This window comes from Cervus canadensis, chromosome 4, assembly GCF_019320065.1.
Source record: "Cervus canadensis isolate Bull #8, Minnesota chromosome 4, ASM1932006v1, whole genome shotgun sequence".
Taxonomy (NCBI): Eukaryota; Metazoa; Chordata; class Mammalia; order Artiodactyla; family Cervidae; genus Cervus; species Cervus canadensis.
The window spans coordinates 64,285,252-64,308,402 of NC_057389.1; the positions used below are offsets into that span (position 1 = coordinate 64,285,252).

The window sequence follows — 23,151 nt, forward strand, 5'->3', positions numbered from 1 at the left end:
CTGAAGTACGAGATCTAGCACGTGGGGGGGTCCCATGTCTGAGGTCGGGGCTCTGGGGTCTAGGCCCAGGGTCTGAGGTACGAAGTCGCCATCAGCCTCTGCTTGCCCCCGCCCCGCCCCCTCCCTCTCCCCTCCCTCTCCCCTCCCTCTCCCCTCCCTCTCCCCTCCTCTCCTCTCCCCTCCTCTCCTCTCCCCTCCTCTCCTCTCCCCTCCCCTCCTCTCCCCTCCGTCCCCCATCTCCTCGCTCCTCCCCTCTCCTCCAGCTCCTCCCCCGCCCGGCCCGCCCCGCCGGGCGCCGCACCGACAAGATGGCGGCGGGTGGGAGCGGCGGGCGCGCGTCGTGCCCGCCGGGGGTCGGCCCGGGCGCGGGGGGCGGCCCCGGGCCCAGCGCCAACGCCGCCCCGGCCCCCGGCAACGCGGCCGCCGCCGCCGCCTCCCCGGCCCCCGCTGTCCCCGGGCCGCCCCCGCCGGTGTCGGTGTCGGGGCCGGGCGCGCAGGCCGCGGCGGGCGGGGAGCGGGCGGCCGAGGAGCCGGGGGCGGCGGCGCTGCTTCGCGAGCCCGTCTACAACTGGCAGGCCACCAAGCCCACGGTGAAGGAGCGCTTCGCCTTTCTCTTCAACAACGAGGTGCTCTGCGACGTGCACTTCCTGGTGGGCAAGGGCCTCGGCGCGCAGCGCATCCCGGCGCACAGGTGGGCCGCCGTCCGCGACCGCCGCCCGACCCGGGACCGGGTTAGCACCGAGGCCCGCCCCCCGGGACTCCGTCATCCCCCAAGACGCCGCCGCTTCCCGGGACCCGGTTATCCCGGGACCGGACCCCTACCCCCACTCCCTCCCCAGGATTCAGTCATTCCTGGGATCCCGCTCCCCGCCTTCCCCCAGGAAAACCGCCAGCCCCGGGGACCCAGCACCCGCCATTCCTGGAACCCTTGCTGTCCTGGGGACCTGCCTCCCTCACCGCCCCGGGGCCCCAGCACCCTTAAGGCCCTGTGATCCTGCCAGGCCTCCGTCCAGCCTGGACTTCCAGATATTAGCCATGGTTCGCTCCTGCGACCCCTGCCCCTCCACCCTCATCGGAGTCTCCTGGCTGGCTGATTCCTGACCCTGCACCCATGGCCGAAATCTCCCAGGTCCGCTGACCTCTTTCACTTGCTGCATCTCTGACCCTCCAACCTCTGCCAGGCTTTCCAGGCCTGCAGACCCCAGCCTGGCCAGCTGCAGGACGTCCAGAGACCCCATCTCCTTCCGCCTCCTCCATCGGGCCCCAGCGACCTCCTCCCCCAAGTGCCCCCTCCTTCTGTGGCTGGGACCCCCCCCAGAGCCCCGCTAGACTCCCACCTCGTGAACCCCAGACCCTCATAACCCCCGTTCCCTGACTCCATACATCCCAGGTCTCCTCTTGAATGGGGTTTTCCTTGGTGCAGGCCCACACCTCTGCCAGTCTCAGGGGTGCAGCCTGCAGACTCCTGGGTGGGGCGGGGCTGTATCAGAGACCACCCTGCCCACTGCTTGCTGGGGGATGCTGGGAGGGTTCTGTTGCGGGAGGGGGCTGGAGAGTCCCCAACCCGCTGTGAGCGTTGTCTTCACCATTGTGACGTGTGGCTTTTACTTGGCCTGTGTCTTCGAGATTCTTCTCTCTGGCCCTTTCTTGGTTATTTATGTGCAACTGGGACTAGATTCCTGTCCGAGGAAGGTTCTATGCTCGTGAGGGGGTCCCCAGGACCTCCTGGAGCTTGTCCCTGCCCTAACCTTCTCGCCTCCCCTGCGAAGTCTCCCTAGGGGGCTGGTTGCCTTCTGACACAGGAGCCCCCAGCCTCGCTCATGCCTTTCTTGTTTCATATTCCTGCTCTGTGGATCCTCTTGGTGGAAAGTTCTAGTTCCTTTTCTTTTCAGCCTTTGGGTTGTTATTTCATTTGCATTGTGAAATGTTACCTGCCACGATCAGGAGCATGAGTGACCCTGGGTCTCCTGGGGCTCAGTTTCCCTCCACCCCATGACCTGCGACCAACCATTAGACACTTCCTTCCTGGGGCCATTGGGAGGGTGGCCCCTGTGACCAACCCTGGGACTAACCAGGTCCTTATCACAGTCCCTGGGCTCATCCTCCATACAGGCTGGCCTCACAGGCTGGTGGGGACGTAACCCAGTGCTCCAGGAAACACTCCAGAGCATTGCTGCTGGAGCTCAGACAGGAGTGGGGAGAATTCCTCACAGCATGCGCCCAGCTCCAGGCTGGACCTCACCCCCGCCTCCCTCCCAGATGGGCTGCATTAAGGGACTGGCTTGTAAGGAGCAGATTGGAACCCCATCTTGGGGAAACCCAGCAGATGCCTCTTTAGCCAAGTGGTCAAGTTGATGGTCCTGGAGGTGTCTGCACCCCCAGCAGGAAATACTCCTCCCCCTGGTGTACTCCACCCCCAGCCCTGAGTCCCAGTGTCGTGGGTTGATGGTGGCCCCCAAGTTGTGTCCAAGTCCCAGTGCCCAGAACCCATGAACGGGACCTTATTCCTTATTGGGAAAAGGGTCTTGGCAGATGTGATTAAGAGTTTCAAGAAGAGATCATCCTGGATAATCTGAACAGCACTAAATCCAACAAGTGTCTGTGTGAGAAACACGGAGAAGAGGGACCGGGCAGAGACTGGAGGGACATGGCCACAAGCCACAGTCTGCCTGGGGGCCCCAGGAGCTGAGAAGGGCAGAGCCTTGCAGGGACCATGGCCCTGATCTTGTACCTGCAGCCTCCAGAACATGAGATTCTCTCAAGTCACCCAATTTGCAGGAATTTGTTAGAGGAGTCCCAGGAAACCAGTCCACCTGGAGAAAATAACCAGATAAACCCAGTGGGGCATGCCTCAGGACCAAGACACCGTAGGGTCCACAGGACGATCCTGGGAGGAGCCCGAGGACACAAATAAATGCCACGTGGGATCCAGAAACAGGGCCTGGGGCGGGAAGGGCGTTAGTGCAGAGCTGGTGACTGCTGAACCGGACCTGAGCTTGCTTCACAAAGCAGACTGAGGGCAGGGCTCGTGCTAACTTCCAGAAAGGCTGTGGGGTCTGCACCCACCATTTCCCAGGATCCAGGCTTGTGGTGATCTCGGGCTGGGGCTCAGAATGGCGTGGACTCTGGGTTAAGGGTGACCTGGTGCATGGGACGCAGGAGGCTTTCCTTTGGCATGTGTAATGGCAGAGGAGCCAGCTCTGGCCAAGACAAGCTCAGGCCTCATTCAGAGTCTCTGCCTCCCACCCCCACCCCCTCTCCACTGTACTACTTTTTCATAGCTCTTTTTCCTTCTAACTTCTGTGATGGCTGTCCTTGGCTTGCCGTGAGCAGTGTCTTGCTGCTCTCCCTCCTGCCAAGCCCAGGAAAATGCTGGCACCCTCGGTGCTCAGGAAATCCATCAGTCCAGTGTGTCTGTACTCAGAGGGCTCCCTCTGAGGAGGTACTGAGCATCTTCAGGGTAGCACTGTACAATTTGGTGGCCCACATTAATATCTAAAATACCTTTATGCACATATCACTGGAGATTTAGGAGCACAGAGATGTCCCCAAAGTACAGCAGTCTCTGTGTGTGCTTAGCTAAATAGCATGTTTTTTGGTGACTGTGGCTTTATGGTGGATTTTGACAACTGCTGTGGCTGTTCTTCCCAGTTTTGCTCAAGACTTTTTGTGAAGGCTTTTTCAGCTCGTCTCACACATTTAGCTGTTCCAGGATCAATTACCCATCTGTCCATCTCTTCCTCCTGTCCATCCCTCGCTCAATCCAACAGTCTCTTAAACGGTGCTAACAAAAGACATCTCTCCCCGTGGAATTTACTTTCTAGCACAGTACCAGCAAATTTTTGTAAAGAGCCAGACAGTAAGTAGTCTCAGTAGGCCACATGGTCTGTGTCCCAACTGCTTAATTCTGCTGTAGCAGTGTGAACACAAGACAGAAATGAATGTGCATGGCTGTGTGCCAATAAAACTTTATTTTCAAAAACAACTGGTGGGCTGGATTGGGTCCAAGGGCTGTATTTGACCAGTCTCTAGCTCAGTGGTTCCCTATAATCTTTAGAATCAGTTTGTCAAATGCTAAAGAAATGACTGGAGGAGTTTGTCTTAGCAAAGATACCAGGTTGGGAGAGCTGACAGTTTAGAATACAAAGTATGGGCACATATTGTCTCTTCATTTATGCAGGGTGCTTTTGTGTTTCCTTAGGGAAGTTTTGTAGTTTTATGTTTTGTTTTGTTGTGTTTTTTGGCCACACTGCCAGATTGTGGGATTTAGTTTCCCCTCTAGGGATTGAACCCAGGCCCCCTCGACAGTGACAGTATGGAATCCTAACTACTGGACCATCAGGGAATTCCCAGTTTTATAGTTCCTTCATTTAGGTCTTGCACATTTATTGCTAGGTGGTTTTTTTTGTTGTTGTTTGTTGTTTTTTCTCTGTTGTGAATAATTTCTCCATTACATATTTCTTAGCTGGTTCTTGCTGGGAAGCTGTAGGTCTTGCACATTTATTTTTATCCACTGGAATGATTTCTTTCTGAATCCTCTTTGGTGTTAATAGCTGTTTCTAGGATTCTATGGTCCAGTGCTGTCCAGTAGACTTTTCTGTGATGATGGGAATGTTCTAGATCTGTCCTCTCCAGTCCTAGCCACTAGTCACACATGGCTACTGAGCACTTGAAATGTGGCCCTCACAACTGAGGAACCAAATCTTTTGTTTTCTTAGTCACACGACATGGCTCGAAGCATCTTAGTTCCCTGACCAGTGATTGAACCTTTGACCTCAGCAGTGAAAGCGTAGAGTCCTAACCACTGGACTGCCAGGGAATTCCCAAACTGAATCTTTTTCTTTTTCTTTCTTTAAATCTATTTATTTTTGGCTGCCCTGGGTCTTCGTTGCTGTGTGGGCTTTTCTCTAGTTGCAACGAGCGGGGGCTACTCTCTAGTTGCAGTGGCTTCTCGTGTTGTGGAACACAGCCTCTCGTTTTGCCGTTTGTAGAAATCTCACATAATTAGAATGACAGAATGTGTAGGCTTTGGTCTGGCGTCTTTCATTCAGTGTCCTGTTTGTGAGATCCATCCACATCCTTGTATCGACAGCTCATCTCTTTTTATTGCCAGAGTAATTCATCTTACTGCTGAATCCCATTGCATGGATGGACCACACGTTGTCCATTCACCAGTCATATGGGTTATACAGGCATACAGGTTAAACGGGTTATTTCTAGCTTTTCATTATAAGGAATAATACTGCCATGAGCAGTCAACATTTGTGCAGAAGTCTGCATATGGAAGTACTGTTTCTTTTCTCTTGGGTAAATACCTGAGGGTCAAATGTTGGAACTGCAAGGTAACATTTACATGTGACATTTTAAGAAACCTCCAAACTGGTTTCCAAAGTGGCTTCCCCATTCCCCACCCCCATGATGCCCGAGGACTCAGTAATGTTTTTGGCCTCATAGGTGAGTTGGGAAATGTTCCCTCCTCCTCTCCTTTCTAGAAGAATATGCAGAAGGTTGGTGTTAATTTCTTCTGGGAATGGACTTTTCCTTGTGGGGAGATTTTTTTCTTTTTTCTTTTTTGGCTGCACTGTGGGGCTTGTGGGATCTTAGTTCCCTAGCCAGTGATCGAACCTGTGCCCCCTAACAGTGGAAGCTCAGAGTCTTAGCCACCGGACCACTGGGGAATTCCCTGTGGGAAGATTTTTTTTTTCAATTGGTTGTGTTGGGTCTTCGTTGCTGCATGAGGGCTTTCTCTAGTTGTGGTGAGCAGGGGCTGTTCTTTGTTGCGGTGTGTGGGCCTCTCATTACAGTGGCTTCTCGTTGCAGAGCACAGGCTCTAGACACGTGGGCTCAGTAGTTGCAGCCCATGGTCTTTAGTTGCTCCATGGCATGTGGGATCTTTCTAGATCAGAGATTGAACCTGTGTCTCCTACACTGACAGGCAGATTCTTATCCCCCGTACTACCAAGGAAGTGACAGAAGATTTTTAGTGACTAGTTCACTTGTTATTTGTTTGTTTAGATTTTTCTGTCTTCAGTGAGTGTTGGTAGTTTGTCTTTACAGGAAGTCATCCATTTCCTCTAAGTTGTCTTTGTTTGTTGACATAAAATTGTTTCAAAGTTCTTTTACTACGGATAGTTTTCAATCCTGATTTGGTAACTTGTGTCTTTTTTCTTGATCAGTCTAGCTAAAGTTCTAGCTGTGGTTTAAATTTTTTTTTCCCCCCAAAGAGTGACCTTTTGGTTTCATTGATTTATCTCTATTTTCCTATTCCCAGCTTCATTAATTCCTGCTCCCACTTTTACTATCTTCTTTGTTCTTTGGGCTTGATTTGCTCTTTCTTTTCTAGATTGTTGAGATGGAAGATTACCTTGCTGATTTTATTTTTTATTAATTTTTGGTCACTGTATGTGTGGCTTGTGAGATCTTCGTTCCCTGACCAGGGATAGAACCTGGACCCCAGCAGTGAAAGTGCCAAGTCCTAACCACTGGACCGCCAGGGAATTCCCAGAAGCTTAGGTTGCTGGTTTTAGATCTTTATTTAATGCATACATAATGTTTACCCCAAGCAGTGTTTTAGCTGCATTCCTTACACTCTGATGTGCTGTGTGCATTTTTGTTCCAGTCAAGATCTTTTCTAATTCCCCTTGTGTTCCTTCCCTGACCCATGGGTTACTTAGAAGTGTTGTTTCATTTCCAAATATTTGGGGATTTCTCAGAGGTCTTTCTGTTATTGGTGTATAATTTAATTCCTCTGTTTGGAGAACAAGCTTTGACTTCTTTCAGTGCCTGTAAGTGTATTTGTTTGACTTTCTACCTGGTCTGTCCTGGAGAATATTCCTTGAGTATGCATTCTGCCATCACCGGGCCGAGGGTTTTGTTTGGGGAGTTTAAGAAATCTTTATTTATTTGACTGTGTCAGGTCTTGTTTGCAGCATGCGGAATCTCTAGTTGTGGCGTGCAGGCTCTGTAGTTGTAACATGTGCACTCAGTTTCCCCATGGCCTGTGGGATCCTAGTTCCCTGACCAGGGATCCAAGCTGAGTCCCCTACACTGGAAGGTGGATTCTTAACCCCTGGATCACTGGGGAAACCCCTGGGCTGAGGGTTTCCTAAAGGTATGTTGGTGGTGGTGTTCAGTCTAGCTGTTTGTCAGTTGTGAAGAGGGAGATGTTGAAACCTCCAGTGGAAACTGTTGGATTGTCTCTCCCGCCTCTTTATGCTGAGTTTCTCTCTGTGTGGTTTGGGACTCAGTTCTGTGTTTGTTTGCGCTGTTACGTATTCCTGTGTACCGAGCCTCTGTTCGTAGGAAACGTCCATTTTCCAGTAACATTCCCTGTCTTCACATCTGTCTTGTCTGATATCGGGGCAACCACTCCAGCTCACTGGTGCTTTCTGTCTGCAGGATATGTCTTTCCTCATCTTTCTCCTTTCACCCGCTTCGTGTGTTTAATGTAAAACTTCCGAGCCTGTGATGTCCGTCTGTCCCATCTCTGGTGACGTGAGCCTTGGCCACGGGGCAGGTTTCTCCACGGGGATGTCCCTGCTGTCCCCCCGTCATCACCCTTCCCTCCTGAGGGGTGCTCTGTACAGACATCCCCTTTCCCCCCATCCTCTGCCAGCTGGTGGAGTATCTCTGGATGGTGGTTCTAGCTGGAAAGAGTTGTTTACTCTGGCATCTGCCATGTGGTGATTTCCTGTTTCCGTAACTCCTTCCCCATTTATTAACTGGGATTCTGAAGGGAAAAGCTGTCCCTTCTCCCTTGCTCACACACCTCCTCCATTATATATTTATTTCATCATTGACTCACAGTTGTTTATCCTGTGGGTCATTGTCCAGTAGGAGCATTACTGTCCCAGCTTTGGCCATTGGAAGTCCTTATAGTTGGCTCAATTCCTTTTAACATTGGCCTGTCATATTGGGAGAATGTCTTTATTTCTTGGCCCCACAGGATACCCCAAGCTCATTTCATCCTTCGCCTCCCTCAGCCCAGGAATCAGCCATTTCTCCTTTTAGTGGAAAATGGTATTTAGAAACCAAGATACAGGTGCTGGGTGTGCTCACTGCTGCTGGGGTGTTGTTGTTTAGAGACCTTCTTAGCAGATAGAGCGAGGAAATATACCAACACACACAACCTCTATTTCTGTGTCTGTCTCCATCCGTCCATCTAGTCTGTCCATCTGTCCATCCATTCACCCACCTAAAAGCCACGAGATCAACTTGAGTCCCTCTGACTCTGGCTCAGCCTTGGAGAGTTCAACCCAGCCTCCCTTCCCCTCACCTGTAACTCTCTCCAGTTCTGAGAACCTGGCTCTCATTCTGCACATGTCTGCTTAGTGGCACAATATGTGTAGTTATAGAGCTGCTTTCCCTCTCCTGTGAAAAATACTTTCTCTGCATGAAGCACAGTATTTGTATATAGTTCTTTTGGCCTTTAACCTGTTTCCCAAAGCTGCTTAGCTGGTCTTTCTTCCCTGTCCCTTCAGGGTAGTATGTCATTCTTTCTTTCTTTTTAATTTTTAAGTTGTAAAATACATATACCATAAATTCACCCTTTTAACCATTTTCAAGTGTACAGCTTGGTGGTACTAAGCATGTTCATGTTGTTTGCAGCCTCCCGCACCAGAACACTGTCCCCGTGAAGCACTGACCCCCCACTGCCTTCCCCAGCCCCTGGCCCCACCATCTTCTCCCTGTCTCTGTGGATCTGACTCCTTTAGGGACCTGTGAGTCGAACCAAACTCTGTGTTCTTCTGTGTCTGGCTTCTCTCACTGAGAATCACATTCTCAACATCTGTTCGTGTTGTAACATGAGTCCAAATCTCCTTCTTAAGGTAACTAACACTCCTTGCGTGGACGGACCACTTAGTATGGATGATGTGCTCATTGCTCATCTGTCATCTGTTGATGGACATTGGGTCGCTTCCGTCTTCAGGAGTCCGTGGATCATGACACGCTGAATACACATGCGCGGGTTTCGTGCGGACGCGTGTGTTCACTTCTCTCAGGCACATAACCTGGGGGTGGCACTGCCGGGTCAGACAGGAACTTCACGTTTCGCCCCCTGGTGAACCACTGGCCTGTCCACCGCAGCTACACACCTCATGCCCCCCGCCCCTGTCACCCTGCATGAGGACTCTGATTTCTCCACATCCGCAGCAGCTCTCGTCATTGTCTAGGTTTTTTATTTTAGCTGGTGGTCCAAGGGGTAAGGTCATGTCTCATGGTGGGCTTTTTTTTAAACTGATGCTTTTGCTTTCATGCTGCATTTCCATCATACTTTCTCATTAATTTTTATCTTCCAGAGGCTTTTGACTCTTACCACTGTAAGTGCGTGCATGCTTGTGTCTGACTCTTTTCAACTCTGTGGACTGTAATGCACCAGGCTCCTCTGTCCATGGAATTTCCCAGGCAAGAATACTGGAGTGGCTCGTGGTGGGTTTTTTTTTTTTTTAATTTATTTGGCTGCATCAGATCTTAGTTGCAGCACTCAGGATCTTCGTTGCCTCATGTGGGATTTTTCCTTGTGTTGCATGGAATTCTAGTTATGGTGCATGGGGTCACTAGTTATGGCACGTGGGCTTAGTTGCCCTGGGGCTTGTCAGTTTAGTTCAGTTGCTCAGTCGTGTCCGACTCTTTGCAACCCCATGAACTGTACACACCAGGCTTCCTTGTCCATCACCAACTCCTGGAGCTTGCTCAAACTCATGTGTGTCGAGTCACTGATGACATCCAACCATGTCATCCTATGTCGTCCCCTTCTCCTTCTGCCTTCAACCTTTCCCAGAATCAGGATCTTTTCAAATGAGTCCTTTCTTCACATCAGGTGGCCAAAGTATTGGAGCTTCAGCTTCAGCATCAGTCCTTCCAATGAATATTCAGAACAGATTTCCTTTAGGATTGACTGGTTTGATCTTGTTGTCCAAGGGACTCTCAAGAGTCTTCACCACCACCACAGTTCAAAAGCATCAATTCTTAAGCGCTCAGCTTTCTTAATGGTGTAACTCTCACATTCATACATGACTGCTGGAAAAAACCATAGCTTTGACTAGATGGACCTTTGTCAGCAAACTAATATCTCTGCTTTTTAATATGCTGTCTAGGTTTGTCATAGATTTTCTTCCAAGGAGCAAGCATTTTTTAATTTCATGGCTGTAGTCACCGTCATCTGCAGTGATTTTGGAGCCCCCCAAAATAAAATCTGTCACTCTTTGTATTGTTTCCCCATCTATTTGCCATAAAGTGATGGGAATAGATGCTGTGATCTTCATTTTTTGACTGTTGAGTTTTAAAGCCAGCTTTTTCACTGTGTTCTTTCACCTTCATCAAGGGGCTTTTTTTAGTTTCTCTTCACTTTCTGCCATAACGGTGGTGTCATCTGCATATCTGAGGTTATTGCTATTTCTTCTGGCAGTCTTGATTCCAGTTTGTGCTTCATCTAGCCCAGCATTTTATATGATGTACTATGCATATAAGTTAAATAAGCAAGGTGACAATATACAACCTTGACATACTCCTTTCAATTTGGAACCAGTCGGTTGTTCCATGTCCGGTTCTAAGTGTTGCTTCTTGACCTGCATACAGATTTCTCAGGAGACAGGTATGGTGGTCTGCTAGTCCCGTCTCTTTAAGAATTTTCCACAATTTGTTGTGATCCACACAGTCAAAGGCTTTAGTGTAGTCAATGAAGCAGATGTTTTTCTGTAGTTCTCTTGCTTTTTCTATGATCCAAAAGATGTTGGCAATTTGATCCCTGGTTCCTCTGCCTTTTCTAAAACCAGTTTGAACGCCTGGAAGTTCTTGACTCACATAGTGTTGAAGCCTTGCTTGGAGAATTTTGAGCATTACTTTGCTAGCCTGTGAGATGAGTGCAATTGTGTGGTAGTTTAAACATTCTTTGGCATTGCCTTTCTTTGAGATTGGAATGAAAACTGACCTTTTCCAGTCCTGTGGCCACTGCTGAGGTTTCCAAAGTTGCTGGTCTATTGAGTGCAACACTTTCACAGCATCCTCTTTTAGGATTTGAAATAGTTCAGCTGGAATTCCATCACCTCCACTAGCTTTGTTCGTAGTGATGCTTCCTAAGGCCCACTTGACTTCACACTCCAGGATGTCTGGCTCTAGGTGAGTGATCACACCATCGTGGTTATCTGGATCACTAAGATTGTTTTTGTATAGTTCTTCTGTGTATTCTTGCCACCTCGTCTTAATATCTTCTGCTTCTGTGAGTTCCATACTGTTTCTGTCCTTTTTTGTGCCCGTCTTTGCATGAAATGTTCCCTTGGTATCTCTGATTTTCTTGAGGAGATCTCTGGTCTTTCCCATTCTGTTGTTTTCCTCTATTTCTTTGCACTGATCACTGACTGAGGAAGGCTTTCTTGTCTCCTTGCTATTCTTTGGAACTCTGCATTCAGATGGATATATCTTTCCTTTTCTCCTTTGCCTTTCACTTCTCTTCTTTTCTCAGCTATTTGTAGGGCCTCCTCAGGTAACCATTTTGCCTTTTTGCATTTCTTCTTCTTGGGGATGGTTTTGATCACCACCTCCTGTACGGTGTCATGAACCTCCGTCCATAGTTCTTTAGACACTCTATCAGATCTAATCCCTTGAATCTATTTGTCACTTCCACTGTATAATCATAAGGGATTTGATTTAGGTTATACCTGAATGGTCTATGGTTTTCCTACTTTCTTCAATTTAAGTCTGAATTTTCCAGTAAGGAGTTCAGGATCTGAGACACAGCTCCTGGCCTTGTTTTTGCTGACTGTATAGAGCTTCTCCATGTGGGATGGATCAAACCTGCATCCCCTGCATTGGAGGGTGGATCCTTAACCACTGGACTGCCAGGGAAGTCCCCTCATGGTGGTTTTGATTTGCCATGTTCATCATCATGGTTTTGAGGGTGGATGGAGAAGTGGGGTAGGAGACTCCTGGCAGGAGGCCAGTGAGGGGCCTGGTGGGCAGGGCTGCAGGGGGAGATGATCAGACTTCCCTGGACCCAGTTGCTGTGCCAGGCCTGAAGTTTGTCACCTTGTCCACCGGGAACACTGAGGACAAGTATAGCCCACCATCCTGGGCCCTGCACAGACACACCAGGCCCGGTTGGGCTGCCTCTTAATGTCCTGCCAATGAATCGTCAGGGAAGGTTTTCCCCATAGGAGATCAAGATGCTCTGTTGAATCTAGAAGAAAGGAGGAACAAGAAAGCATTGCATATATGGATTGTGTGTGGGGCTGGGGACCCGGATGTCACGGTGAATGAGCGGGGCTCCAAGGACACGACAGGGCTGGCAGCTGAACAGGGCATGAGCATCCTGGGGTGGCCAGATGGTGGAGCAAACCACATCAGTTATCCTCTCTTGGAATCCAGAAGTCTACGATGGGGTGTGGCAGGGCTGTGCTCCCTCCAGAGGCTCCTCCAGCTTCTGGGGCCCCAGCCGTCCTGGGCTTGTGGATGCTTCTTCTCAGTCTCTGCCTCCCTCATCATGTGACCTCTCCTTGGTGTCTTCTTATAAGCCATTGTGTCAGGGTCCAGCCTGGATGAGAGTAACCTGGGCTTAGCAAGTGATATCCGCAAAGACCCTGTTTCCAGATGAGGTTTCCAGACGAGGTCCCATCCTGACGTTCCAAGGGGATGTGACTTTGGGGACACTCTTTTCATCCACTATATTCAGCTTCTCACCTGGCCCCCATCTCTGGCCTGGCCCTTGGGGTGCTGTTAAGCCCTGGGCAGGACTGGGGGCCAGACCAGAGCCTGGCAGAGCTGGGAGCACACATCCACGATGGAGGAGTGGGTAGGAGCGGGGGTGGATGGGCTTCTCCTTTCAGGGAGTGAGGGATGCCTGGGTGGGGTTTGCTGGGAGCTGTGGGTAGGGTCACTGGGCAGAGAGAGGCTGGGGAGTGGGCTGTCACTGCTGAGTCCAGAGGTTTTGCATGGGGGTGGGTGCTCGGATCTCTGCATGGGTCACGGTAGGACCCAGGGAGCAAGTGTGATGCAGGCATGGTGGCTTGCAGACCCAGAGAATAGGGCTTTGCAGGGGGCTGGCCTCTTTGCCGGAGGCTGTCATGGGGCAGGCCTGGGGACCCTGAGTACACAACTGGTGGAACCTGGAGGACCCCAAGGCCACTCACATCCTAATGCTCCCTTGGCCTCGACACCCTTCCCCACAGACTCAGCACGGTTCTAATGTTCCCTCCAGGCCTGCCTTGGCAGCCTGACCCTGGGGGATGTGTGTAGAGCAGTGGAGTAAGTAAGTGAATGAATGAGTGAGGAGGTAAATGAGTGGTTGAGCAATAGTTGAACAAGTGAATAAATGAATGAGCGAATTGAGGGAGTGAAGTGGTTGAGTGAATGAGGGAATGAGTGGTTGAGCGAATGAGGGAACGAGTGGTTGAATGAATCACTGAGTGAACGAGTGAGTGAATGAACGATGAGTGAGTGAATGAATGATGGGGGAGTGAATGAGTTGGGGGGTGCCTGAGCTGCCTGTGGCGTGTGGAACTGGCAGGAAGCTGTCGTCCATGCAGCCCCAGGGAGATGATTTTGCGTCTGTGCCCTCTGTCACTGTTGATCCACAGGAGCTAACTTCTCAGTCCTCAGGGACTTCCTTCTGGAAAGATCTAGGGCAGGATGCTCTGGGCAGGGTGTTAATGCTGCGGGGATGCTCGCCATCCACATCCCAGGGCCCCAAGAGACCCCAGGCTCAGGCAGTTGGGGACTGGTTGGCCTCGCAGAGGGTAACCAGGTCTTCTCTGATTCTCTAGGTTCGTGCTGGCTGTGGGCAGCGCTGTCTTTGATGCCATGTTCAACGGGGGAATGGCCACCACGTCCACCGAGATCGAGCTGCCCGATGTGGAGCCGGCTGCCTTCCTGGCGCTACTCAAGTAAGACCTTCCAGGTCCTTCCCACCCAGAGGTGGGACAGACACACCTGGTGGTTAATAAATAGAGCCCTGGGGACATTGCCTCTGGAGCCCCAGAAGCGACCCCCTCGAGATTTCTAGAACTCAATTCAGTGAGGGGTGGGCTCTGGACATCCCCCACCCATTTTCGTATTTTGCATTTTTTGTGTCAAAATGTATTTCACATACTGTTCAACTCACCTTTGAAAGTGTATGGTGTACTATTAGTGGCATTTAGTTTTTCCACAGAGCATGCAGCCACAGCCTCTTAATTCCAGAACAGTCCATCCCCAGAACCGCACCCTTCCCAGCCCCTGACCACCAGGAACCCACTCTGTGTGTCTGTGGATCAGCCTGTTCTGGACGTTTCCCGTCAGTGGAATCACACCCTGTGTGTCCTGTGTCTGCTTCTCTCACTGAGCATTGTGGTTTCAGGTTCACCCACATGTTGGTGAATCTCCCAGTTTTCATTCCTTGTACTCAGAGTTTTTAAAGAAATAGACTAAAGTAAGAATTTTTAATTCGACCTATATTTTTTCTTTCCGAGTTTCATTTTTTTTTCTCAAGGACTTTAAAACAAATCTAGTGATTTGGGGTGGGGGTGCTACACACAGACTGCAGGAAGCCGTGGAGGCAGCACCACCAGGCCGGCAAGCTCCGTGGACTAGATGTGTAGCTTGAAGGTTATCCTACACGGTCAAACAGCTTTTCAAACACGGAGTTTACTTTTTGGCCTTTTTTGTTGTTGTTGGCCTCAGGACATGGGGGACCTTAGTAGTTCCCTGACCAGGGGTCAAACCTGGGTCCTCAGCAGTGGAAATGCAGAATCCTAACCACTGGATGGCCAGGGAAGTTCTTTTCCCTTCTGATTATAAAAATGGCATTGATTCACAGAAAGAGAGAGGGAGGGAGAGAAAGAGAAAAGAAAAAGTGGAAGAAAATGGAGTGAACCGGTCCCCACTCTGAGCACCATGGACAAGGCCTTGACTGGCCGGTCCCGTTCATATCCAGTCTCATCTGTGTTGTGTACTCCCAGCCCCCGGCCCCAACTGTGTCATCTTCTCCCCTCTGGTATCCACAGTTACCCTTGGATGTAAATCAGTTCCTGTTAGCTCCCTCTAACCACGCTGAATTCTGCGGGCTGATCACAAACAACACTTGGTGGAGTAATCTCACTTCTCTGTCTTTAGGCAGCTTTTCAAACCAGGGGCCACAGGCTGCCTGCAAGAGAGGGCAGGGGGTGCTGCTTCCATTGCTGCCTGCTGATCCTGCAGAAGTGGCCTGGAAGAATCTGTAAACTGTAGGCAGGGCTGAGTGCCAAGAAAAACTTATTTACAAACCAGGTGGTAAAATCACAGTGAGCTGTCACTTCACACCCACCAGGATGGCTATTATCAATATTAAACAAACAAGTTGTTTCGAGGACATGGAGAACTGGGGGCCTTGATGCACTTCTGGGGGAATGTGAAATGGGGCAGCCACTGTGGAAACAGTCTGGAGGATCCTCAGAATCTAAACATAGAGTCACCATATGCTCAGGCAATCCTACTCTGGGTACAGATCAAAAAGAAGGGAATGCAGGGACTTGAAGAGAGATTTGCACACCCACATTCACAGCAGTGTGATTCACAACAGCCAGAAGGTGGAAACACCCCAGCTGTCCATGAACTTAGGGATGAATAAGGTGTGATCCATCCACATGCTAGAGTATTACTCAGCCTTCAAAAGGATTCTGACACTTGCTTCAACATGGATGGACCTTGAGGACATGATGCTCAGTGAAATAAGCCAGATGCAAAAGGACAAGTACCGTCTGATTCCACTAACAGGAGGTCCTAGAGGAGTCAGATCCAGAGACAGGAAGTGGATGGTGGGGCCAGGGGCTGGTGGAGGGGACAGGGAGTCAGTGTTTCGTAGGGACAGAATTTCAGTTTGGAAAGTTGAGAAAGTTCTGGAGATGGATAGTAGGGATGAAGGCACAATGATATGAATGTACCTAATGCTACTGATGGTCAAAATGGTAAATTTTATGTACATATTACCATCATTTTTAAAAATTAAAATGTCTATTTAAAAAAAAAGACAAAAAAAGTGACAGATTGCAGTTAGCCAAACCCTCCCTTTAGTCTAAACTTGGTGAGACATGGGGTGAAAGGCTGTTCTGTCTCATCTCCATCTCTGTCTGTCTCTCTCTATATATTTTTTCTGTTTCTCTTTCCATCTCTGGGTTTTGACGGCCATAGCTGTTCCCCTGAGAGGGTGGACACTACCTCCATTGGTATGTGAGGGGCTTACCCATCTTCTCCCACATGTCCTGGTCTGTTCCATTACAAGGTCCCCCTCAGCACTGCTGACACTGATGGTCACTCTGTCCCTGACCCCGCCAGATCCCTGCTGCTGCTGTGTAGGCTTCCAGTGCATTCTGGGGGTGCTGAGTGCCAGGAGGGGGGCACCTTCCAGGAACTTGCTCTTCGGGCTGTTCCCGGTTGGGCTGGGCTTCCACCCTTGCTCTCTTCTGCTCCCGCTGTGTGCCTGTGGACGGACACTCGGGTGGTTTCCTGTGTATTGTGCTGCTGTGAACACGCATCATTTCTCCTGCACGCCCAGGGCTGCCCTGAGGTGCTCCCACCAGATGGCCAAGGGCTGCTTTCTCACTGTCTCCCGGTGGTTTTGTAATCGACCCCACTTCTGAGCCACACAGAGAGTTGGCCTGAGGGCAGGTGGTCACCACGGCCGCCAGCTGGCACTTCTGGTCCCATCAGTGGTTGAGCTTGAGCTGGCTGTGGCTGGGCCCGAGGGTGGTTCAGAGGGTCATGGCGCCGGGCACATCCCATGCTGCCCACAGAAGAGCCTGCTGTGTGGACACGTTCTGTGGGTAACGTGGGGGTACTTGAGCTGTTTCTTTTCCCTGGTAACTGCCTTTGAGGGGTCGAGTCCACAGGTCAGAGGGCAACTGGTGCTGCTTTGGATGGTTCCTTGGGCCGGTCTGGAGGGTGAGGGCAGGGAGGCTGTCCTCACACCCCCCTCCACCCCCAGGTTTCTCTACTCAGACGAAGTTCAGATTGGGCCCGAGACGGTCATGACCACGCTGTACACCGCCAAGAAGTATGCGGTGCCTGCTCTTGAGGCCCACTGCGTGGAGTTCCTGAAAAAGAACCTGCGGGCTGACAACGCGTTCATGCTGCTGACGCAGGTGCGGGGCTGGGATGCAGGGGGCGAGGATGTCAGGGAGGGGAAGGCGTGGGACCCGCTGGGGCACAGGTGCTGAGTCTGGGCAGCAATACAGGTGGGTGAGGACGACGCCGGGGCAGGAGAGATCAGGTTGGTGCATTTCTGAGTTTTAGGTGTCTGCTAAATCTTGTGGAGGGATAAGTTCCTCCCTCACTGTACCCTGCACCCTGCGGGTGAGTTTCCCTGGTTACTCTTGTGCTTCTGTGGACGTTTTGGTGCCCTTGTGCAGGGTTCAGGTGTGGGGAGAAAGGTGTTCCGTTACTAGGTTTTTTAGAGGGGCACGTTTGAGGCTGTCTGGTCCCACTGACTGCGGCGGGGCTGGACCACTGAGGCGCCGGCTGGGATGGGGCAGCACCCAGGTGTAGTTGTGGCTCTGTGACCCCTCACCGCCGTGGTATCTGGGCCCCGGCACATCTGCTGAGTTGCTCTCGAGTGCTAGAGCCTGGGCTGTCATGTGGGGACTGTTCCCAACCATTTCCTGAGAGCTGCAGCCACGTGGGGCGTCCTGGCCTCCTAGCCCAGCCCCAGGCAGAGCACAGTGCATAGGGGTGTGGGTTCGGGCTGCCCCACAGCTTCCCGGGCAGAAAGGAACCAGAATCTTCTCTGTCCCTGGGCCCCACTCTGTGCGTGAGTTCTTATATCAGGGGCACAGTTCTGCCATGTCCTGTGGGTCCTCCTCGGCCCTCTCCCCAAGGCTCCTGCCTGACCTGGGGAGGACTGGGCCCACCTCCAGCCTGAACCTCTCAGTACCCTGACTTTTGAGGTTCAAGCCTGCCCTCCCACCGCCCCCGCCCCCAGGCAGTGGTTACTGTGATTCTGGGACCCTGGAAGAAGATGATCTCTGGGCTGCTGCTCGGCTACCAGGACTTGAAATCCATGCCCATGTGGAGCCAGGGTTCATGTGGCTGGGTGTTGACCTGCTCTTCTCTTACTGCCCTCCCACTCTCCAGGCCAGACTTTTTGATGAACCACAGCTTGCCAGCCTATGTCTGGAGAACATTGACAAGAACACGGCTGACGCCATCACAGCTGAGGGCTTCACAGACATCGACCTAGGTGAGGCACACTGGTCGCCGCCCAGGGCCCATCAGAGCTCATCCCCGAGGTGGGGCCGCGCCCACTGACAGCCCTTCCCCGCAGACACACTGGTGGCGGTGCTGGAGCGGGACACGCTGGGCATCCGTGAGGTGCGCCTGTTCACAGCTGTCGTCCGTTGGTCCGAGGCTGAATGTCAGCGGCAGCAGCTGCAGGTGACGCCCGAGAACAAGCGGAAGGTTTTGGGCAAGGCACTGGCCCTCATCCGCTTCCCACTGATGACCATTGAGGAGTTTGCTGCAGGTAACAGGGGCACCAAGGAGGACTGTGACCCCAAGTGTGAGTCATGTGACCCTAAGCTGGGCCACAGTGGGTCAGGCGCTGGCCCTGTCCATGTGAGAACCTGGACTGGGCTCGAGAACCTGATGTTGGAGTGACCCCCAGAGGCCAACCATCCTGAGTCCCCACATCTCAGGTGTCCACACGCGTGTTGTCTTGAGTGTTGCAGGCCCCCAACGGGGGTTCACGTCTGGGGGATGGGCTGTGGCGTCCGGGTCCTCCATGAGCCTGTGAAGGGCTGAGAAGTGTCTGGGGCTGTGCTGCAGGGCTCGGGTTGGGACTCAGGCCCAGGCGGGGTTGGCCCTGACCCTGCCTCCCGCCCCATGGGGACCCTGCAATCCTTTGGGCCGTGTGGCAGTAGCTGCCAACTTGGCACCCTCCCCCGGGAGGCTGGGTCTCCCCTTTGGGTCATTTTCGTGGCTGATGCCAACCTTGGTCCTGGAGCCAGCCTGGCCTGGGAGGTTCTGGGTGGAGCTGTAGCCCACAGCAGGTGCACCACGTCCTATCTCTCCCAGGTCCATGCTGCTCCTGTTCCCGCCCTGGTTCAGGGTCACCAGATTTAACAACGACAGCAAACAGATCGTTTTTCAGTGTGAGTGTCTGCCATGCAGCGGCGGGGAGACACTACTTCTATGGGTCAGCTCTCTGTGATCTGAATTTGACTTGACCAGGTGACCCGTGTTTTATCTGGCAGTCCCTGGTGGCATGGCAGAACTTGGGTACAGCCTCAGAGGCTGTCTCTGGTACTCTGGGGCTCACTTATGCATCAAATACTTAGCACTTCCTCATACCAGACCCTGGCAGCACCACAGTGATGTGACTGTCAGTAGTTGCAGCACATAGGTTTTCTAGTTGTGGAGCTCAGACTTGGTTGCCCTTTGGCGTGTGTAACTTAATTCCCTGACCAGGGATTGAACCAGAGTCCCCTGCATTGCATGGTAGGTTCTTAACCACTGGTCTGCTAGGGAAGTCCCACCCCTATCTTGATGATCACGGATGTCACAAACATTGCCCAGTGTTCCCTGGGGAGCTGGGACCTCCAGGTGAGAGCCCTGAGCTGTCCCAACCTAAGACACCTATGTGAGCCTTGCAGGAATCCCTCTTTCTCCAGCCCTGCTTGTCACACTGAAACAGCTCTTCTCCTGGTCCCTCAGCCCACCTGGTTGCCAAAGCCCCCCAGGGTCTCAGGTCTCCTGGAAGCACCACCCTCCAGCCTTCCTTGGCCCCCTCGCCCCTCCTCCCATGAGGGTCCCTGGGCTGGAGCACCCACCCCCCACATGCAAGCTCCTGGGGATGTGTGCCAGACCTGGGCCTTGTCCTTCTACTATGGGCGGGACCTGTGGGGCTTTGGCTCTTTGTCACTCAACTGTGTTTTGGAGAATTTTCCTGCCTGTTCTATTCCCCTTGAAAATATAGGAAAGTAGAAGGTTGGGAAAAAGTCCCCCAAAGACTACCCTAGCTGAGTGTGTCAGGACTGAGGTCAGAGGTGTTTTTCTTTTTGTTTTCTGTGCAGAGATTTAAAGAGTGATTCTTGTCTGTGTTCAGTTTTGTATCTTATGTGCTCCACGGACATCTCTCCCCTGTTGCTGCAATCTGCGCAAGTGGGGCTACCGGGTCTGTGAGCCAGGCCATGGCTGACCTGCCCCAGAAACGAGCTCAGAGCTGGTGAATGAGCGATTGCTGTAAAGGAGGGCAGTGGTCTAGGCCTGTTGCAGACACCTTGTCTTGCCACAGGTGGTGGGCAGGGGCGGGTGTAATCCTTCCACCCACTGTGGCCCAGGAGACCCCAGCACCCTGGTCTTCCCCACCAGAAGCTCCTCTGAGCTCTTGGGTTGCTGCATCTAGGCTCCCACATCCACACTTTTCCAGCTCCAGGCTGTCTTGGGGCCAGCACCCCCACATCTGTAGGTGCCTGGGGCGGACAGGCAGGGGGCATGAGCTCTGTGGACCCGTGGTGTTCCCCTAGGTGGTCCCTGAGGAGGTCAGGAGACCTGAGGAGCTGAAAGGGATTTTGCCCAGTTAGCCAGCAAATTGGAGCATTGGCCCCATGTCAACCTGGGACCGTTCCCCAAACGCTCTTGGAAGGGCCATTTCCCCCTCACTAACACCCCCGCCCCCAGCCCGGCGGCTGCTTGGACCCACGACAATTTCCAGAGAAGAGAGACTGGGTCTTATGCCTTGCCTTCTGGTGTCTTTGTGCGCTCATGGTTTGCCCCGTCCTTCCCATCTCGCTCCTGTGCCCACAGGGCCCGCGCAGTCGGGGATCCTGGTGGACCGTGAGGTGGTCAGCCTCTTCCTGCACTTCACCGTCAACCCCAAGCCGCGCGTGGACTTCATCGACCGGCCGCGCTGCTGCCTCCGTGGGAAGGAATGCAGCATCAACCGCTTCCAGCAGGTGGAGAGCCGCTGGGGCTACAGCGGCACTAGCGACCGCATCAGGTGGGCGGGGCAGGTCACGGGGGCGGGGCCTGGTTGGGGCCTCCCCGTGGGGAGGGGCGGGGCCTGGTTGGTCGAGGTCACTCAGCATCTCCTTCCTTCCATCCCCTCAGGTTCTCGGTCAACAAACGCATCTTCGTGGTCGGCTTCGGGCTCTACGGCTCTATCCATGGGCCCACAGATTACCAAGTGAACATCCAGGTCCTGCCCCCACCTCTGGGCCCTGCCCCTCCAGATCACCCCTTCCTCCTGTCTCCCCTTCTTCACATCCCACCCCTCTCCCCTAGCCAAGGGGGGACCCAGGACCATGCCTGTCTACCCCCACCATTGGCCACCTCCTTTAGGGTTAGCTCAGCCCTCGGGTCCAGGCTCCGTGGGATCCCGTGGGTGGGCACCATGTTGGGGGTGCTGGGGTGAGCTGGCCCGGCTCTGGTTCTTAGATCATCCACACGGACAGTAACACGGTCCTGGGCCAGAACGACACGGGCTTCAGCTGTGACGGCTCTGCCAGCACCTTCAGAGTCATGTTCAAGGAGCCGGTGGAGGTGCTGCCCAATGTCAACTACACGGCCTGCGCCACGCTCAAGGTGCGCCTGACCCCACCCCTGATCCCAGAAACCTACCCAGGACTCCAGCCCTGATCCTGACCCCCAGCCCAGACTCAGGGTGTCAGAGCCCCACCCAGGACCTCGCCTCCCAGTTACTGCCCACCTTTGAGGATGTGAGGCTGGGAGGGCACGGGGCAGGCCCTGAGCTGTGATCTCATGCAGCACACCCTTGCTGACCCGCCGGGTCCTCCCCACAGGGCCCGGACTCCCACTATGGCACCAAGGGCCTGCGCAAGGTGACCCACGAGTCACCCACGACGGGGGCCAAGACCTGCTTCACTTTCTGCTATGCGGCTGGGAACAACAATGGCACGTCGGTGGAGGATGGCCAGATTCCAGAAGTCATCTTCTACACCTAAGCCACTGGCCCGGCGCCCCCAGCCCAGGCAGGCCACCTGGCCCCACTGCTGTGCCTGCCGCCCACGCCACTGCCCCTCACAGGGCCAGGAGGGCTCCTCTCTGCGTGCGGTGAGCTGGCTGCCTATTCCAAGGTGATGGAGGGGTGGTTGGGGCGGCAGAGACAATCCCTCAGGACTTGGGGGGCAGGGCCCTGAGCAGAGGGTCTGCCCGCCCACCACCCCTGCAGCCCCACTCAGGGTTGGTGTAGGGTGTTGCCTCCTGTTTGTTTCAGCTGCACATGGCAGTGCGTCCTGAATTCCCGTTTCTCTGGTAGGAGAGCGCGTGCGAGGCCCTGGTTGGCATGGGGGGCTTGTGTGCCTCTGCTCTGTTCACTGGGGAGGCTCAGGGCCCCCAACCTGCCCGAGGATGAGGGCTCAAGCCCTCTCAAGGTCCTGCAGGCCGGCTTCCTGCCAGGCCCAGGCCCTGCCCCTGGGCCCAGTAAAGGACCGTCTGTGTCCAGCCTCCCTGGATGCCCCTCCCCGCCCCTGCAGCTGTGGACACAGGCGGCAGACCGGGTCTGCCTGGGAGGGGCAGTGTTGCGGGCCAGCCATGGTGGCCATGTCCCTGCTGGCCCACCTGCCCACCCTGTAGCCCCACTCCCAGCCCCCAGCAAGTATTCTGCCCAAGGTGCTGGAGGGTGCAGCCCCCACCCCACCCCCATGCTTCCATCTGGAGCCTGTGTCCTCCCCGAAGCCATGGAAGGTGTGTCTGCACACCATACCCCAAATGTTTTTTTTTTAAATAAAGGAAAGAAACGTATAAGCCCTGAGACATGTGCTGCTTCCAGTGCAGTGGGGTCCTGGTGGAGCCAGACTTCTCACCTTCAGCACATCCAGATCACACGGGGCTTGCCCTGGGCTCCTCCTGGAGCAGCCAAAAGTGTCGGGAGCCCCCCCCACCCCCTGAACCGGGAATCTTGTCGGCTCCCTGGACCCAGGGATGCAACCCAGAATGGCCCTGCTGGCTCTGCCCAGGGGGGTGTCCTGCTTCCACAACCCACCCTGGCCCCTCCTATCCAGTGAGGACTCTTGGGGATGACCTGGACCCAGGACCAGGCTGGCTGCAGAGACTCTGAGCCCCTAAGCTCCAGCCCTTGGGCTCTACGTCACCTCCTGAGACCTGCCACACTGCAGGCGGACCCCAAATGAGGGGTCCATGGGGCGGGGGACCAGGCCTCCCACTGTAGCCCCCAGAGCAGCCTGTCCCGGG

The 23,151-nt window shown here is 53.4% G+C and overlaps 1 protein-coding gene across 1 annotated transcript; it reads left to right on the top strand.

The window, feature by feature from the left end:
- The first annotated feature begins 279 nt into the window (after positions 1-279).
- On the top strand, positions 280-22,701 carry BTBD2 (BTB domain containing 2). The gene is made up of 9 exons (XM_043465538.1): positions 280-691; positions 13,758-13,877; positions 16,931-17,087; positions 18,076-18,181; positions 18,266-18,463; positions 20,746-20,938; positions 21,049-21,136; positions 21,376-21,522; positions 21,741-22,701. The coding sequence occupies exons 1-9, from the start codon at positions 309-311 to the stop codon at positions 21,900-21,902; spliced, it is 1,554 nt and encodes a 517-aa protein (XP_043321473.1). The 5' UTR covers positions 280-308; the 3' UTR covers positions 21,903-22,701.
- Positions 22,702-23,151: the final 450 nt, after the last annotated feature.

Bases quoted from the DNA above. Each gene is read 5' to 3' on its own strand.
- BTBD2 (XM_043465538.1), top strand. From the start codon at position 309: ATGGCGGCGGGTGGGAGCGGCGGGCGCGCGTCGTGCCCGCCGGGGGTC. The intron at 13,878-16,930 runs GTAAGACCTTCC...CTCCACCCCCAG, and splicing joins GCCTTCCTGGCGCTACTCAA to GTTTCTCTACTCAGACGAAG. The intron at 21,523-21,740 runs GTGCGCCTGACC...TCCTCCCCACAG, and splicing joins CGGCCTGCGCCACGCTCAAG to GGCCCGGACTCCCACTATGG.